Source organism: Haliotis rufescens, unplaced genomic scaffold (genome assembly GCF_023055435.1).
Source record: "Haliotis rufescens isolate VD_foot unplaced genomic scaffold, xgHalRufe1.0.p SCAF_12, whole genome shotgun sequence".
NCBI classification, from domain to species: Eukaryota; Metazoa; Mollusca; class Gastropoda; order Lepetellida; family Haliotidae; genus Haliotis; species Haliotis rufescens.
Genome location: NW_025963802.1, coordinates 7,004,788 through 7,024,760, shown reverse-complemented (window position 1 = coordinate 7,024,760; position 19,973 = coordinate 7,004,788). Strand labels below are relative to the sequence as shown.

At 36.6% G+C, this 19,973-nt stretch overlaps 1 protein-coding gene and 2 long non-coding RNA genes across 3 annotated transcripts in view; all 3 read left to right on the top strand.

Annotated features, from left to right (window-relative positions):
• LOC124141285 (peroxidase-like protein 3) overlaps positions 1-10,046 on the top strand; it is a 42,212-nt gene extending 32,166 nt beyond the window's left edge. Inside the window, exons 8-9 of the mRNA XM_048393854.1 lie at positions 8,947-9,052; positions 9,336-10,046. Of these exons, the coding sequence (XP_048249811.1) occupies positions 8,947-9,052; positions 9,336-9,396 (167 nt within the window). The 3' untranslated portion in view covers positions 9,397-10,046. The remainder of the gene's footprint in view (positions 1-8,946; positions 9,053-9,335) is intronic.
• Positions 6,704-7,315, top strand: LOC124141290. Its single transcript, XR_007220106.1, has 3 exons — positions 6,704-6,751; positions 7,029-7,123; positions 7,277-7,315. It is a non-coding gene; the product is annotated as an uncharacterized LOC124141290 (long non-coding RNA).
• Positions 10,047-18,227: 8,181 nt separating the features above from the next.
• On the top strand, positions 18,228-19,424 carry LOC124141310. Its single transcript, XR_006862032.2, has 4 exons — positions 18,228-18,403; positions 18,660-18,690; positions 18,996-19,085; positions 19,392-19,424. It is a non-coding gene; the product is annotated as an uncharacterized LOC124141310 (long non-coding RNA).
• Positions 19,425-19,973: the final 549 nt, after the last annotated feature.

The following is a 19,973-nucleotide window of genomic DNA, read 5'->3' as shown; positions in this document are numbered from 1 at the left end:
TATACTTGTAGACTCGGATATCATTGAGCAGATAGATTAGGTTATAAATAACCATAATGAACAATTGTGTGATTTCTGTACTGATGATGATGTAAATAATATTCTTAATGATGATATTACACAGGAAGAGATCGAATCATTCATAAGAGATCTGAAGCAGGGTAAAGCTGCAGGACCAGATGGTATTACGGCTGACATGATCCAATGCTGCAGAACTGTTTTAATTCCATATTTGTTAGTTATGTATAATAATATTTTGTCAACGGGTAATTTTCCATCAGAATGGGCTGAGAGTGTTATTGTACCACTCCATAAAAAAAGGAAGCTTCGACTGTGTTAATAATTATAGCGGCATATCTTTGATGGATATTTTTGGGAAGTTATTCTGCTCTATTCTAAATGGGCGTCTTAAACGTTTTTCCGATCACTTTAACAGTATACCTGTGGCCCAGGCAGGAGTTAGGAAAGGCTATTGCACAACGGATAATAGTTTCACTTTGCAATGTCGTGTACAAAAGTATTTATCTAAAATTTGGGGACGTTTTTACTTTATTTATGTAAACTTCAAGAAAGCATTTGATTCTTTTAATAGGAAATTACTGTGGTATTCAATAATTAATAAAGGTATTCATCGTAAATTATTCTCTGTACTGAGACATATGTATTCGAATATAAACTCAATTGTAAGAGTATCCAACACTACTATTACTGATTATTTTGATAGTTTAAGTGGAGTCAGAGTTTTTATTTGCAATGTTGATTTCAGAATTTCTATCCATGATGGAAAATGCAGATGTAAGAGGTATATACATAGGTGTAGATTATTTGGAACTCCTGTTATTATTGTATGCTGATGATTTCTGTATTTTTTATTACAGTGTTATTGGTTTGCAAAGAAAGATTGATATTTTATGTAAATATAGTAAATCATGGGGCTTACAGATAAATATGGATAAGACAGAAATATTAGGTTTTTTTCTAAATGGTGGTTATTTACGACTTTATGAGAAGTGGTATTTTGATGGAGAGCTACTAAAGACATCAACCTATTATAATTTTTTAGGTATTATGTTTTCTACTAGGTTGACAATATGTACAAATACTCTTGTTTCAAAAGCCACTAAAGCTCAATTACAGCATAAATACCCAAATATTCCTGGAAATATGTTATTTAAGTTGTTTGATTGTAAGATAAAACCTTTTTTTGTTATATGGGGCGGAGGTGTGGGGCTGTAAGATTGTTGTTATACACGTATGGTTTCGGATATGGATGGGTTAGTCAAGATATTTGAGATATTTCATATTTTCTGTCGATGTTCAGACAGAGATTAGAAGATTGTGGAAAACAAAAAATTTTTAGTATTATCAATGATTCAAAACGACTTGCACATGATACGAATATTAAGTCATTGCTGACTGTTGAATATTATGTTACAAACATAAATGTTAGGGAATTAAGAAGATATATCTGCTTGTTGAGATTGCATGAACTGCCGTTGCGCTGTAATATCAGATGTAAAGAAGCTATAGCTGTTAACCGAATTTGTAGGATGTGTAATACTAAAAGCATTGAAGATGAACTCCATTTCATATTTGATTGCGATGCATATGTATTGTTGAGAAATTCATCAAACATCTGTCTGTCTGTCTGTCTCTCTGTCTGTCTCTCTGTCTCTCTGTCTGTCTATGGATATTGTTGTATCAACTGTGTACATGGGCTGATGGCCTTCGAAGCAGAAAATAAACTTACTTTCTGCTCAAGCCAAGAAATCACTCATCAACATCTTTAATTATCAAAAGAAATTCGGATATTTATCACATAAAGACAACTTCAAAACGTTTGACGGCATGATAGTTCCAATATTGTGTTATGGTGCTGAAATCTGGGGAACTTCATATAACAAGTAAATGGAAAGTACATAGACTGTATTCGGCAAACGATTTCCTAGATTTAATAATATTACTCTTAATAACATGGTTCTTGGAGAGTGTGGCAGACTGGCAGAGAATGTATTTACATGACAATAGATATAAAATACTGGACTATATTAATTCACCTCTACAATAATAGACTACCATATCAGATTTACATTATACTTATATCTATTGATAATGCTGGAAGACACACATGGGTTACTTCAATTATGAATATTATATTTCATCTAGGATTTGGTATAGTCTGGATTCAGCAGAACATGGGAGATGCTGAAATCTTTAAAACTAATTTAAACAAGGATCTTCAACAAATTGGCACTCATCCTTGGAAAGTTCATCAAAGTGCAAGTACTATAAACAATATACGTCACTTCACAATACTGAATCATATCTAACAATAAACATACCTCAATATATTAATTGGCATTTAGCAAAATTTAGATGAAATATTTTTGGATTATGTGTTCAGATTGGAAGACACAATAATATTCCTCATGATGAAAGATATTGCGAGTTCTGTTTGAAGAAAAATATGAGGAGTGTAGAAGATGAATACCGTGTGATGATGATATGTGAACGCTACTCCCAGTTCAGAAAGCAATATATACAACAATATTATACAGATAATCCAGGAACTGAAACATTATCCATCTTATGAATTCTTCAGAGAGAGGAGCGGTGGGGTAGCCTAGTGGTTAAAGTGTTCGCTCGTTACATCGAAGACACGGGCTCCATTCCCTACATGGATACAATGTGTGAAGCTCATTTCTGGTGTCCCACGCCTTGATATTGCTGGAAAATTGTCAAAAGCGGCGAAAAAAGATACTACCTCACTCACTCTTCAGAGATAACATTTGTCTATTTTCTTAACTTAAGGTTTTACAATGAGAAATGGGAAAACAAATATTTAATATCAACAACTGTGTATGCAGGATAATGAAGCATTCGTATTATTGTATCGTATTATTGTATGTATATGAATATATATACTTTTAAAAGATACATTTAGAACACTGAACGTGCTATAGAGGAATACAGATGCACATGTAGGTTGCTCTAAAAAGCAATGATTGTATTAATATTTGGCACATGAGAGCGGATAGATCGGGCATGGTTCTTACATATTTGGACAACCATGTTTGCCGAATACACAAAATCAGATTATCCCGTAATCCGCTGTCGCTGATGATAATCCGTGATAAGTTACAGTCTTGTTTTTACCACAAATCCGGGATTATATAAATGAATGGTGTTGATCTGGGCGTGTCCTCATCAACTGTAATTGTTCTAAGAGTGGTATCATTACAATGAGACAGTTGGTAATCCGCTTCTCATCACGAGTTGTTCTTGACAAGCTTTGCAGACAAGTACTGGGAGACAAATGCATTGAAGTGGTCACTACGTTTTGTGTCTGGAGGATTTTCTAGTCCCTCAATGTAATGAAATAATACATATAGGATCAACTTTTTAAACTAATTGTCAATCATCGATATTGCTAATAGGAACTGACAATTACATGTAATTGCAAATTTTCCACTTATTCATAAACACGAAGTCCAGTCGTACATTTTATGTGGTACATACATATCTCAATTATAATTCTAGAAAGTTTGTACTACTACTACTACTACTACTACTACTACTACTACTACTACTACTACTACTACTACTACTACTACTACTACTACTACTACTACTACCCCTTCTACTACTACCACTACTACTACTACTACTACTACAACTTAACTGCGAATAAAAATGAATTCGGAAAAGATGGTGTACTGAATATATGTTCTCAAAGTACATTTGTTTAGCGATTACAACAGCAAAACCGAATACAAAAACGTGAGTAACCTTAAAGCGAATACACTGATAAGGTTTTTGTGATGTTCAAGCTAAAAGAACTACATATCTCAAGGGAAGGGTCATGTGACATATCTTATGGAGAAGTTCATAGAGATTTTGGGAGACATGAATTATTTTATTTGTATTTTCAGTCAAAAAACAAGAAACTTACATTTTCTCCCGTTTCAGTTATTATTAATATGTTACTATTATATATAATCTCAACAATGCCCTCTGATAATACCCCCTGGTGAGAAACAGTTACCAACTGCCTCGTTATTGATGTTTATACACCACACCAAGAACAATGGCGGCGATGACGCTGCTCCGGGATAATCAGCCTGCCTCCGCATAATCCAAGATGTTTAGCTCCCCCATGTAGATATGTCGGATAATACCCAGCAGGGGAGTGTGAATTCTAGGGTAATCTGTGTTGATTTAATCCAGGAATATGAGTATAAATACAAGGTCCCATCTTTGGTGTATCAGACATTCCCACTTTGTACTGGACAGAAGCAGAAACGATGAAAGTTGTGTTGTTTGTTTGTATGTTGACCATGGTCACTGCTGGAGAGGCGGACACAGAGGTAGGTTGTGTTTTGTTTCTTCTTTTATCTTTTCTTCTCATTATCAGTATTGGTATTTATCTGGCTAGTCATGAATGTCTGTAGAAAATCAGTATATATAAGAAATGTCATGTAATTACTTACTCTGGGTTTATTGTTCTGAAACTTCTTTCTCTCATCATGTTTAAAGTAACGGGTGGCATACGGTGTTTGAGATTATCACATCTGTTTTACCCTAGACCGATTATTTAACCTATGTTTACTCATTCCCTTATAGGTTAACCACATAGATTCCGTCATTGAGCAACGTGAGTATAGTGTTTTAAAAATTATGAACCAAATCTTGACAAGCTATAGTGAAGGATTGAATAATACTATTTTAGTTTCATCTGCTTGGGCGTTACTCACGCAACTGGCATCATGTAATATGCTGAAATAATGAGATATCTGTGTTAAAGATGCCAAATTTCTACTTACTATTATGCTTAGTCCTTCAATGTAGAGACGGACCTTTGACGAAATCAATGTCACTAAATATAGTTTGAATGTTTTAATGTACGGATATTATATTTTGTGATACCTGTTGTTTGACTAAAAACTACCTTACCTTCAGTCAAGGCAATACAATCAGATCTGGTTGGAATGGATCATGAGATGAACACGAAATTCCTTGACGATGTCACTGATGAGTCATCAACGAACAGTAAGTTCACACCGGTTACATTGTTACACTTCGGGGTACACATTTGAAGAAGGGATTGTTGGAGATAATGATGTTCTCTTGAATTCTAAGATTGAGAGATAAGATGAATAAATATGTGTTTGGGTATACCCTGAAAGATGCACGTGAAATGACTTGTGTTGATATTTCCAGACATATTCAAAGACCCCGTTTAACGCCACTAAATAGAACAAAATGTGGGGTGGCAAAGTATGAAAGTTTTTGTGATTGCATTCATAATCTGTAACAACCCTATTTCTCTATACTCTGAACTTATTTACCTATTAGAGGGTGCGACAAAAACTTCACCAACGACTTGGGGTGACCACCAAGGAACAGTTGATGGACAAACGCTGGACAGAGAAAACAGAATTGACATCTTGTTCAGACTCCTGCATGGTAAGAAGTCTAATTATTCAACATTAACGGCATCACTATCCATGATTTGTCTATTGGGTTAACTGACAAATCTGATCATACATATGTTTCAGAGGATTTATTGCATATGGGACATACAGATGACAAATTCCGATTATTTAAAACAAATATTTTGCTGATACGCGTTCTCAAACATCATTATCCACTATAGAACATCATCCAGTTCAGATGGTGCGACCTTTGATCAGACTTTCGAAGTTAAAGTACTCTGAAATTGTCCCATGATAGTAAGCAGTGTATTAATGCCTTTACTTTGACGTAGGTGATGACGAAGACAAGTATGTTGTTTGTACACTGGCTGACGCCGCCGAGACGTCTCAGATTTCCATAGAAGACATCAGCACATCCAAGTATCAAGACAAACACACCATCAGGTCAGTTTCGTACTAACTCTCATCTATGGACACTTCGTTTGTGGTTGAGAGTTTAATATAGTTGATACCTACACCAATTATCATTAGACTTGATAACACCATTCACTTTTACAGACGGCGCTCTATCGACTGCAGACAAGACGCCCGCTACCGGACAAAAGACGGAAGTTGCAACAATGCTCGCTGGCCAACCTGGGGATCAACCAACCAACCATTCAAGAGATTTATTGATCCTGCATATGATGATGGTAAAGAACTGACTTTCTTCACATTGATATTAGAACTTAAAAATCATTATTTCATGCTTATGACCAGGGCGATTTTCATAAATAAATCAGACCGTTTGGAAGCAAGTCTTGTAAGTATTCCAATGGGGACATTTAGTTATGCCCCATCAATATTACAACTAACCATACTTTAGTGAACTTTAAAAGCAAAGGTTTGACTTTTCAGGCAAGTTCGTTCCCCGAATGAGAGGCGTTGATGGTTATCCCCTTCCCAGTCCACGCGCCATCAGTGTGGCCGTCCATCCGGGAGTTGACAGTCCTTCTGACGACCACACGGTGATGGTGATGCAGTGGGGGCAGTTTGTTGACCACGATCTCACCGGAACTCCTCTCCATGCAGGTAGGTGCCAAATGGCCAATACCCTCTGACCATCAAAGTGACCAGACGTGTGATGATGAAATCAGACAAACTGTGATATATTTGTTTTTGTGATCCATATTTTTCGAACCTATTTCAATAATTACGATATGCATCTAAATCTTTGTATTAACTTAACAAATCCTCATATTCCTTCAAGGTGATGTTCAATCTAAATGTTGCGATGGTCACACACCTGGAGAGATGCATTCTGATGTACGAGCTGGGTAAGCAATTAACATTCTATATTTTCCACACTTAATCATTCTGTTTGTGTTAATGGAAATAACTGGTCGAGATATTTGAAATAAATGAATCAGAAATAATAAACTTTAAAATTACGTGACATTGTATACATGTTTAGAATTGGGATGAAAGGGATACAACCTTTTCCATGATTATAAAAGTCTACCGTACGATTCCGACTATATCATAAGCATGTGTTTGTGTATCATAACATATCATAAACATTATCATAACAATGGTTGTATTTCACTGTTCCAGCGGTCCTTGTTTCCCAATCACCATGCCAGTAAATGAAGGACATTTCCAAAAGAACTGCATGGAGTTCAAAAGATCAGCCCCAGCACCTGGAAGGAGTGAGTATATGAATACAAGGCTGTGTAGGTTACCTCATTTCAATGAAGGATTGTTCTGTCATTATTTTTATGCTCATCTTATTAAGTAACGAAAGCCATAAACAACACTGTATGATAACATCCATATTTAATTTAAAACCATGTGACTTCCAGATACTCGAGAACAGTTGAACCTACTGACGTCCTTTGTGGACGCCTCTAACGTGTACGGCCTCAGTCAGGATCAGATCAATCATCTCAGGAATGGACGTAAGTCAGGCAATATTTTGTTTTAAATTATAATTCATGATCAAACAAATATTTTAAAATGTGGCAAATACCGTGGAGAGAAATTGGTATATACAAATAAATGTCGTCATTCAACTTTTCAGCCTACATGAAAACCAAGGGCGATAACCTGTTGCCAGAATCCAACCAAGGCAACTGTCGAACAAGCAATACCAACGAATGGTGTTTTGAAGCTGGTAAATACAACTTAATTATTAATGTATCCGTAGTACTATTTTCAGAATCTTTTTATATTGTACTTCACACATGACTATTTGGTACATTTCGAATGATAATTCACAACACTTTCACACCTTCTTTATAACTAACTCCATCATCAGGTGACGACCGTGTGAACGTGTTCCCTGGTCTGGCCGTGCTACACACCATGTTTGTCCGCGAACACAATCGTCTTGTCAAAGAACTTGCTGATGTCATGCCATCGACCACTCCTGATGATGTCTTGTTTGAGGAGGCCAGAAAGATCGTGTCAGCCATCATCCAACAAGTCACCTACCGCGAATGGCTGCCCATTATTGTTGGGCCCTTGGCCATGAGGAAGTACAGACTGACCCCTGGCTTCAGCTTCAGGTACAACTTCACCCAAAACCCCACCATCTACAACGTTTTCGCCACCGCCGCCTTCAGATACGGCCACTCCACAATTCCACGTTTCCTGACCCTCGGAGATCGACGTGTACCCATAGAACAGCTCTTCTTCAGACCTTCTGAGGTCATCAAAGATCTTGACACCGTGCTGAAGGCTATCCTCAAGGACAGACATCAGGAGGTTAACCGATTCATCAACAGTGGGATGACTGAGCATTTGTTTGAGACGTCGGGCAATAATGGCTTTGACATCGTGTCCTTGAACATTCAGAGAGGTCGTGACCACGGCCTGCCATCATACAACAGCTTCCGCAAGGCATGTCAGCTATCGGAAGTGACTTCATTTGATGACAGTATATTTGGTAAAGCAGGAGCTGCTTTGAAAAGTGTATACAGGTTTGTCTAATTTAATTTACTCTTGTATGTGTACAGAGTTATTGTAACAAATTTATTAAATAAAGATACTTTAACCCTTATTTGACATTTCTCAAGATCTCCTTACGTTTATGTATTCTTGCTTCAGATCCCCTGATGACATCGACGTCTTCACCGGTGCAGTAGCTGAACAGCACGTGCATGGCGGTGCAGTGGGCCCTCTCCTCGCTTGTCTGATTGGTCAACAGTTCCATGACCTGAAATATGGCGACTCATTCTGGTTCGAAACATCCCATCCAAGAAAGGGCTTTACATTAGGTACCGTCCAGTCTGTTCCTGTGTGCTTGTATGTTTTGTTAAACTATTTTGTTGATGTCAAACTATGTACTTATGAGATAACTTAATATGCCTTTAAGATGAGAATGTTATATCATAATATGAATTTTATTGCATTTCTAATTCAAGATGTCAAAATGTTTTAGTGTTTCACTGACAATAGTTTGGAAAAAAGATACTCTCTTGCTGTCAGAAGTAATTGTATATATAAATATTTATTGCGCTTTCTATTTCAGGACAACTGTCTGAGATCCGACGAATGCGCTTTGCTAAAATTCTTTGTAGGAATTCAGGAGTGAAGTCCATCCAAAGAGATCCTTTTACAGTGTACTCAAAAGAAAGGTAGGCAATGAAGACATTCATCTCCTTTGTTCGTCAGTAATTAATTATCTCGCACAGACAGACCTCATATTAACATGCGACAGGGTATATCTGGCGTACTTCATTTAGTGAACATTAATCAGAATTGTATCCTGGATCCATTTACACCTCGTGACACACTTTGAATGTAACAGATTCAAGCTCATTCAGTTATATAGGATACGAATATAAAACCAGATCATATGAAATATGCTGACGGAAATGTTAATATTTTAACTGGGTGACACATTTTTGTATTTCACAGCAATCCTTTGATACCCTGCAACGATCTTCCAACAATCGATTTAACCAAATGGCGGAGATGAGAGGTTGCTTGGCCTACCCTTAAGTTCAACAAATAAACCCCGAAGACTTGAAACATAGCATTTTGGTGTTCCACCATGTATAGCCCACACTACTAGTCCTGGTTTGTAAGATGCCTAAATCACAGAATACATTACATTTTTGACATTTGTGTTCAACTGTCTTCATACTAAATATGTAATGCCAAGTACATTGAGGTATGGCATTTCACTAATAATGCTGGAATTATTAACGGAAATGTCAGTTAACATTATACCTGATTATAATGCCTACACTTTATGAGAACAAAACGAATTAGTAACCAATTAAGTTAGTAAATCCATCAGTTACACCATCAAAGCGTTTAATCAAAGCATACAAGTAGCATTATTATTGGCAGTATATGTTTATGGCATTGTATAATTTATTCGTCAAGGACATAAACATATTCTATATGTATGACTTGCACTATTTCATAGATCTATAAAGGAGGTGTTTCTTATTTTTTGTCATTGTATGATATTGTATAATATATTGTTGATGTGGTGCTTAAAGCAACTATCAATATATGTGTGATCATGTGTGAAGATTCGTATATCATCTTTAATAGAAACAATATTGAACAATACTTGTGTTATATCATATATAACAATCAATTGTATTTGTTAATTTTTCAACCGTTTTGAAATAAACACGTTCTCTTTTGAATTTCTGATTCATTGTCTCTTAATTTGTTGGTTTGGTGTTATTCATCTACCGTTTGGTAGGCTGATTGGTACATTGATACGTTTCACATTTGTGTTAATGTTTGGTATGATGACATAGTATCCAGGGCCTAGATACATATTGTTTCTAACAATACATGTTCCATACAATCTCATTGTTCCGAGCAGTGCTTTCAGTAAGTGTATAGCTCACATTGTGCCAGACAGTACTTCCCATACACGTATTACACTTCCCATTTTCGCTGCAAGTACTTCCTACACACGCAAATAGTTTACATTATTCCAGAAAGCGCTTCCTATTCATGTATATACTTCCCATTGTCGCTGTCAGTGCTTTCTACAAACGCAGTGCTTGCTATTCGTGTATATAGTTATCACAGAGTGTGCCCCCTATTCCCGCATATAGTTCGCATCGTCCCAGGCAGAGTTTCCTAATATGTATATATATGTTTATTTATAATTACATATGTATAATAACCCCCACTGTCCTTAGCGTACATATAGTTCACATTATTGATTGTACGGCACCCCGTGTACAAAGCACAGGTCACAAATCAGGCGACGTTAAGCAACGTTGCTCGTGGAAAGTTGATGGAAGGGTGGCCGTGTTTGGCAGCATGGCTTGTGCGAGTTTCTAGGGCTTTGGTCAGCAGCATGGTATCGCATGGACGATGCGAACTATATGCGGGTATAGGAGGCACCCTCTGTGATAATGTGAACTATATATATGTATAGGAAGCACTGCTTTGGACCATGTGAACTCTATCCTTATACAGGAAGCAATATCAAGGACGAACAGCACTATATGCATGTATATCCACAGTGGAGGATAATGTGTACTATGAGGTACCGCGACAAAACTAGCATATGTGTAAGCGGTCAAATGAATAATCGCATGACCCTTTACAAAGTGCGAGTAGCTAGGGAAGTGAATGTGACGTTAACCCTCATTTCACTTCATCTGACCTCTCAACGAGCATGTAGACATGTGCATGAATCAACAAACATTGATGTATGTAGCTTGTTTTATATTACAGATAATTACAGGGGCATATCTCTTATTTACTCACTGTGCAAAGTTCTGACATATATTCTGGATAAAATATTACAATCCTGGTGTGACATTAATAATATTATACACGAATATTAAGCCCTTAAGCTGGATTTAGATCCGGATATTTTTCTATTGATCACTTTTTGGCATTACAGGCATTTGCACAAATATCTCTCCAAAAACTAATGGTAGATTTTATAGCATCCTCGTTGATTTTTCAAAGGCATTTGATAGAATAAATCATGAAGTTTTATTGAAGTTTATTTGCACTGATCACAATATCTTTGGTCTTCTAGAGATACACTGCACAAAGGAAAGCATAGAGACTATGTTCCCCGAGTACCGTGTCTACACGAACTGCAGAGGGTAAACTACCGAGAGGGCGTGTCTGTGTGTGTTCACACTTCACTATCACATGGTCTGCGCCGTGTTATTATTGACTACACAGACATGATATTTCTGTTACTTGATAAGTATATATAATCTCACACGTAATTTACTTGTTGGTTTTGTGCATCCTGTTAATATACTCAACAACAAAAGTTCCTGTGACATCAATATTTTAGTGTATTTTTCAAACAAGTTAAGTCTGGTTTTCAATATTGTAGTACATGCAAGGAAATCAAGTCACAAAAAAACCAACTGCTACAGAAAAGCATGTATTCCATGCAAAAGATGACTTTTATGCAAGTCCCATGCATTTCCCTACCCAAGCATGGGTATGAAAACATGTGCGTTAACGGGATTCCATATGCATTGTTTAGCATCGTGCTGACAACAACCACTCAGAAAAACAACAAAATTACGTAACTATTCAACATTACGAAAAACAACGCCTGTCCGAAAATGAGCGTCTGCGAGTCATTGGTATGCTTGAAGCAGGATCGAGTCAACGTGATGTTGCAAGACAATTTAATGTCCACAGGAACACCATTTGATGTTTAAGGCAACGTTGGCAACAGACGAATGCAGTCAACCAATAATCGACAAGACAACTTGATTCGAACAACACACCTACGAAATCGATTCCAGCCAGCAACAGTGACTGCAAGAAGCATCTCTGGCCTTCAAGCACGTCTACAGTGGTGCAGACAGCGTCTATGCTGGACGGTCATGCACTGAGGACAAGTTCTATTCACTGACGAGTCTCGTTTTCACCTCATCCACAGCGATGGAGGCATTCGAGTGTACCGACGTCGAGGTGAACGTTACGTCAATCATTGTGTCATGGAAGAAGATCGGTTCGGGGGCGACAGCGTTATGGTATGGGGTGAGATTACAGAAAGACAGAGGACCTGTTTGATAGTGGTAGAGATAAATCTCAATGGACAGCACTACCGCGATGAGATCATCGGCCCTGTTGTTCTACCGTTTTTGCGTCGTCATGGCCCGGTCATTACCTTTCAACATGACAACGCCCGGCCTCAAATTGCTCGACTTGTTCAGGATTCTCTTCAACAAAACAACGTGAATGTCATTCCCTGGCCGGCTCGCTCCCCTGATCTCTCACCAATCGAGCACATGTGGGATGAGATGGAGAGACAACCTTCGACGTGTTCCACAGACCCTGCAGGAACTTCGAAACATGCTCCAGCAGATATGGACAGATATCCCACAGGACTTTGTGCGACGCCTGGTCCATTCCATGAGACGAAGATGAGTTGCTTGCCAGAGGTGGACACACACGCTACTGATTATGTTTATTTATTGATTATGTCAATTATGTAATTTGATTGGTTTGATTTTGTTTTATGAAATCACGCTTTTTCTGAAGTCTGTGTGGGAAATTAAACCATTTGAACACTTACAGGAGTCTTTTATCCATAGCAAACCGAATTTGTTTCAGATTTGGTAAAAAGCATAACTTTGCATTAAATCTTATTCAATGTCACTTTTGTTGTTCAGTATACATTTGTACTTAGTAATGACAGACAATAGAGTCCCTAAGGGTATAGAGTACTTAGATAAAAGCTAGTCTGCTGTGTTATATGAACACCCAGATTGGGAAATTATTCTTCCTGGTGACTATAATGTACGCTATGGTAATTTGATTTGTTGGTTGATTGGTTTGTCGTTTAACGCCGCACTCGGCAATATTCCAACTATATGACGGCGGTCTGTAAATAATACAGTCTGGACCAGACAATCCAGTGAATAATATCATAAGCATTTGGATCGATGACATGCATCAACCGAGTCAGCGAGCCTGACCACCCAATCCCGTTAGTCGCCTTTTACGACAAACATAGTCACCTTTTACGACAAGCATGGGTTGCTGAAGACCTACATATATTCTACCCCGGAATCTTCACGGGTCTGGTAATTTGAAAGATTTTATTATCGACGACAACAACATATTTATAACATGTTTATAAGACATGGAGTATGTATCGGATGCATTTGACGTGCCCCGCAGTACCAGAGATGATGTGTGTAATGATTACAGGAGGGATCTGGTAGACTTTTGTTGTACGTTTTCTGTCCATATTGTAAATGGACGATTTGCTGGGGATCATTTACTTGTTTTAAGGAAGGTGGCGCTAGTTTGGTTGATTATGTACTATGCCCAACTATTTTTTTTGACAAGCTATGAATCAGGTCACTTTCCTTTCCTACTTACCCTCCATGGATGTGATAGACAGGTCAATAATGTTAATGAAATGCATGTGAATAATATTCCCAGATATACATGGAGAAATGAAATATGTGATGCCTTCAAACATACTGTTTTTGAGTCATTGTCTGCACTTCACATGGATGAGTTTATGCATTTATTGTCTTTGAATGTTGATTTAGCTGTTGAAGCTTTGACCAATGCTGTACATAGTGGTTCTATTTCATGCGGATTACTTTCTAGGGCTAGATAATCAAAACTTGCATCTGGATAAAAAATGCAAGTTTAGAGTTATTGGTGATAAGGAGATTCTTTCTAAATATTCAACATAATCGCATTGACAAAGAAGACAAGTTGTGGTCCTCTTTCCACCCAGATTTGCCAAGAAGATTGGTTTGATTATATTAAGACTGAATATTTTAAACCATACTGATATACTTGTAGACTCGGATATCATTGAGCAGATAGATTAGGTTATAAATAACCATAATGAACAATTGTGTGATTTCTGTACTGATGATGATGTAAATAATATTCTTAATGATGATATTACACAGGAAGAGATCGAATCATTCATAAGAGATCTGAAGCAGGGTAAAGCTGCAGGACCAGATGGTATTACGGCTGACATGATCCAATGCTGCAGAACTGTTTTAATTCCATATTTGTTAGTTATGTATAATAATATTTTGTCAACGGGTAATTTTCCATCAGAATGGGCTGAGAGTGTTATTGTACCACTCCATAAAAAAAGGAAGCTTCGACTGTGTTAATAATTATAGAGGCATATCTTTGATGGATAGTTTTGGGAAGTTATTCTGCTCTATTCTAAATGGGCGTCTTAAACGTTTTCCCGATCACTTTAACAGTATACCTGTGGCCCAGGCAGGAGTTAGGAAAGGCTATTGCACAACGGATAATAGTTTCACTTTGCAATGTCGTGTACAAAAGTATTTATCTAAAATTTGGGGACGTTTTTACTTTATTTATGTAAACTTCAAGAAAGCATTTGATTCTTTTAATAGGAAATTACTGTGGTATTCAATAATTAATAAAGGTATTCATCGTAAATTATTCTCTGTACTGAGAAATATGTATTCGAATATAAACTCAATTGTAAGAGTATCCAACACTACTATTACTGATTATTTTGATAGTTTAAGTGGAGTCAGATAAGTTTGTGTTATCAGCCCGTTTTTATTTGCAATGTTGATTTCAGAATTTCCATCATTGATGGAAAATGCAGATGTAAGAGGTATATACATAGGTGTAGATTATTTGGAACTCCTGTTATTATTGTATGCTGATGATTTCTGTATTTTTGATTACAGTGTTATTGGTTTGCAAAGAAAGATTGATATTTTATGTAAATATAGTAAATCATGGGGCTTACAGATAAATATGGATAAGACAGAAATATTAGTTTTTTTTTCTAAATGGTGGTTATTTACGACATTATGAGAAGTGGTATTTTGATGGAGAGCTACTAAAGACATCAACCTATTATAATTTTTTAGTTATTATGTTTTCTACTAGGTTGACAATATGTACAAATACTCTTGTTTCAAAAGCCACTAAAGCTCAATTACAGCATAAATACCCAAATATTCCTGGAAATATGTTATTTAAGTTGTTTGATTGTAAGATAAAACCTTTTTTTGTTATATGGGGCGGAGGTGTGGGGCTGTAAGATTGTTGTTATACACGTATGGTTTCGGATATGGAAGGGTTAGTCAAGATATTTGAGATATTTCATATTTTCTGTCGATGTTCAGACAGAGATTAGAAGATTGTGGAAAACAAAACATTTTTAGTATTATCAATAATTCAAAACGACTTGCACATTATACGAATATTAAGTCATTGCTGACTGTTGAATATTATGTTACAAACATAAATGTTAGGGAATTAAGAAGATATATCTGCTTGTTGAGATTGCATGAACTGCCGTTGCGCTGTAATATCAGATGTAAAGAAGCTATAGCTGTTAACCGAATTTGTAGGATGTGTAATACTAAAAGCATTGAAGATGAACTCCATTTCATATTTGATTGCGATGCATATGTATTGTTGAGAAATTCATCAAACATCTGTCTGTCTGTCTGTCTGTCTGTCTCTCTGTCTGTCTCTCTGTCTGTCTATGGATATTGTTGTATCAACTGTGTACATGGGCTGATGGCCTTCGAGCAGAAAATAAACTTACTTTCTGCTCAAGCCAAGAAATCACTCATCAACATCTTTAATTATCAAAAGAAATTCGGATATTTATCACATAAAGACAACTTCAAAACGTTTGAAGGCATGATAGTTCCAATATTGTGTTATGGTGCTGAAATCTGGGGAACTTCATATAACAAGTAAATGGAAAGAACATAGACTGTATTCGGCAAACGATTTCCTAGATTTAATAATATTACTCTTAATAACATGGTTCTTGGAGAGTGTGGCAGACTGGCAGAGAATGTATTTACATGACAATAGATATAAAATACTGGACTATATCACCTCTACAATAATAGACTACCATATCAGATTTACATTATACTTATATCTATTGATAATGCATGAAGACACACATGGGTTACTTCAATTATGAATATTATATTTCATCTAGGATTTGGTATAGTCTGGATTCAGCAGAACATGGAAGGATCTTCAACAAATTGGCACTCATCCTTGGAAAGTTCATCAAAGTGCAAGTACTATAAACAATATACGTCACTTCACAATACTGAATCATATCTAACAATAAACATACCTCAATATATTAATTGGCATTTAGCAAAATTTAGATGAAATATTTTTGGATTATGTGTTATATATACAACAATATTATACAGATAATCCAGGAACTGAAACATTATCCATCTTATGAATTCTTCAGAGAGAGGAGCGGTGGGGTAGCCTAGTGGTTAAAGTGTTCGCTCGTTACACCGAAGACACGGGCTCCATTCCCTACATGGATACAATGTGTGAAGCTCATTTCTGGTGTCCCACGCCTTGATATTGCTGGAAAATTGTCAAAAGCGGCGAAAAAAGATACTACCTCACTCACTCTTCAGAGATAACATTTGTCTATTTTCTTAACTTAAGGTTTTACAATGAGAAATGGGAAAACAAATATTTAATATCAACAACTGTGTATGCAGGATATTGAAGCATTCGTATTATTGTATCGTATTATTGTATGTATATGAATATATATACTTTTAAAAGATACATTTAGAACACTGAACGTGCTATAGAGGAATACAGATGCACATGTAGGTTGCTCTAAAAAGCAATGATTGTATTAATATTTGGCACATGAGAGCGGATAGATCGGGCATGGTTCTTACATATTTGGACAACCATGTTTGCCGAATACACTAAATCAGATTATCCCGTAATCCGCTGTCGCTGATGATAATCCGTGATAAGTTACAGTCTTGTTTTTACCACAAATCCGGGATTATATAAATGAATGGTGTTGATCTGGGCGTGTCCTCATCAACTGTAATTGTTCTTAGAGTGGTATCATTACAATGAGACAGTTGGTAATCCGCTTCTCATCACGAGTTGTTCTTGACAAGCTTTGCAGACAAGTACTGGGAGACAAATGCATTGAAATGGTCACTACGTTTTGTGTCTGGAGGATTTTCTAGTCCCTCAATGTAATGAAATAATACATATAGGATCAACTTTTTAAACTAATTGTCAATCATCGATATTGCTAATAGGAACTGACAATTGCATGTAATCGCAAATTTTCCACTTATTCATAAACACGAAGTCCAGTCGTACATTTTATGTGGTACATACATATCTCAATTATAATTCTAGAAAGTTTGTACTACTACTACTACTACTACTACTACTACTACTACTACTACTACTACTACTACTACTACTATTACTACTACTACTACTACTACTACTACCACTTCTACTACTACTACTACTACAACTTAACTGCGAATACAAATGAATTCGGAAGAGATGGTGTACTGAATATATGTTCTCAAAGTACATTTGTTTAGCGATTACAATAGCAAAACCGAATACAAAAACGTGAGTAACCTTAAAGCGAATACACTGATAAGGTTTTTGTGATGTTCAAGCTAACAGAACTACATATCTCAAGGGAAGGGTCATGTGACATATCTTATGGAGAAGTTCATAGAGATTTTGGGAGACATGAATTATTTTATTTGTATTTTCAGTCAAAAAACAAGAAACTTACATTTTCTCCCGTTTCAGTTATTATTAATATGTTACTATTATATATAATCTCAACAATGCCCTCTGATAATACCCCCTGGTGAGAAACAGTTACCAACTGCCTCGTTATTGATGTTTATACACCACACCAAGAACAATGGCGGCGATGACGCTGCTCCGGGATAATCAGCCTGCCTCCGCATAATCCAAGATGTTTAGCTCCCCCATGTAGATATGTCGGATAATATCCAGCAGGGGAGTGTGAATTCTAGGGTAATCTGTGTTGATTTAATCCAGGAATATGAGTATAAATACAAGGTCCCATCTTTGGTGTATCAGACATTCCCACTTTGTACTGGACAGAAGCAGAAACGATGAAAGTTGTGTTGTTTGTTTGTATGTTGACCGTGGTCACTGCTGGAGAGGCGGACACAGAGGTAGGTTGTGTTTTGTTTCTTCTTTTATCTTTTCTTCTCATTATCAGTATTGGTATTTATCTGGCTAGTCATGAATGTCTGTAGAAAATCAGTATATATAAGAAATGTCATGTAATTACTTACTCTGGGTTTATTGTTCTGAAACTTCTTTCTCTCATCATGTTCAAAGTAACGGGTGGCATACGGTGTTTGAGATTATCACATCTGTTTTACCCTAGACCGATTATTTAACCTATGTTTACTCATTCCCTTATAGGTTAACCACATAGATTCCGTCATTGAGCAACGTGAGTATAGTGTTTTAAAAATTATGAACCAAATCTTGACAAGCTATAGTGAAGGATTGAATAATACTATTTTAGTTTCATCTGCTTGGGCGTTACTCACGCAACTGGCATCATGTAATATGCTGAAATAATGAGATATCTGTGTTAAAGATGCCAAATTTCTACTTACTATTATGCTTAGTCCTTCAATGTAGAGACGGACCTTTGATGAAATCAATGTCACTAAATATAGTTTGAATGTTTTAATGTACGGATATTATATTTTGTGATACCAGTTGTTTGACTAAAAACTACCTTACCTTCAGTCAAGGCAATACAATCAGATCTGGTTGGAATGGATCATCAGATGAACACGAAATTCCTTGACGATGTCACTGATGAGTCATCAACGAACAGTAAGTTCACACCGGTTACATTGTTACACTTCGGGGTACACATTTGAAGAAGGGATTGTTGGAGATAATGATGTTCTCTTGAATTCTAAGATTAAGAGATAAGATGAATAAATATGTGTTTGGGTATACCCTGAAAGATGCACGTGAAATGACTTGTGTTGATATTTCCGGACATATTCAAAGACCCCGTTTAACGCCACTAAATAGAACAAAATATGGGGTGGCAAAGTATGAAAGTTTTTGTGATTGCATTCATAATCTGTAACAACCCTATTTCTCTATACTCTGAACTTATTTACCTATTAGAGGGTGCGACAAAAACTTCACCAACGACTTGGGGTGACCACCAAGGAACAGTTGATGGACAAACGCTGGACAGAGAAAACAGAATTGACATCTTGTTCAGACTCCTGCATGGTAAGAAGTCTAATTATTCAACATTAACGGCATCACTATCCATGATTTGTCTATTGGGTTAACTGACAAATCTGATCATACATATGTTTCAGAGGATTTATTGCATATGGGACATACAGATGACAAATTCCGATTATTTAAAACAAATATTTTGCTGATACGCGTTCTCAAACATCATTATCCACTATAGAACATCATCCAGTTCAGATGGTGCGACCTTTGATCAGACTTTCGAAGTTAAAGTACTCTGAAATTGTCCCATGATAGTAAGCAGTGTATTAATGCCTTTACTTTGACGTAGGTGATGACGAAGACAAGTATGTTGTTTGTACACTGGCTGACGCCGCCGAGACGTCTCAGATTTCCATAGAAGACATCAGCACATCCAAGTATCAAGACAAACACACCATCAGGTCAGTTTCGTACTAACTCTCATCTATGGACACTTCGTTTGTGGTTGAGAGTTTAATA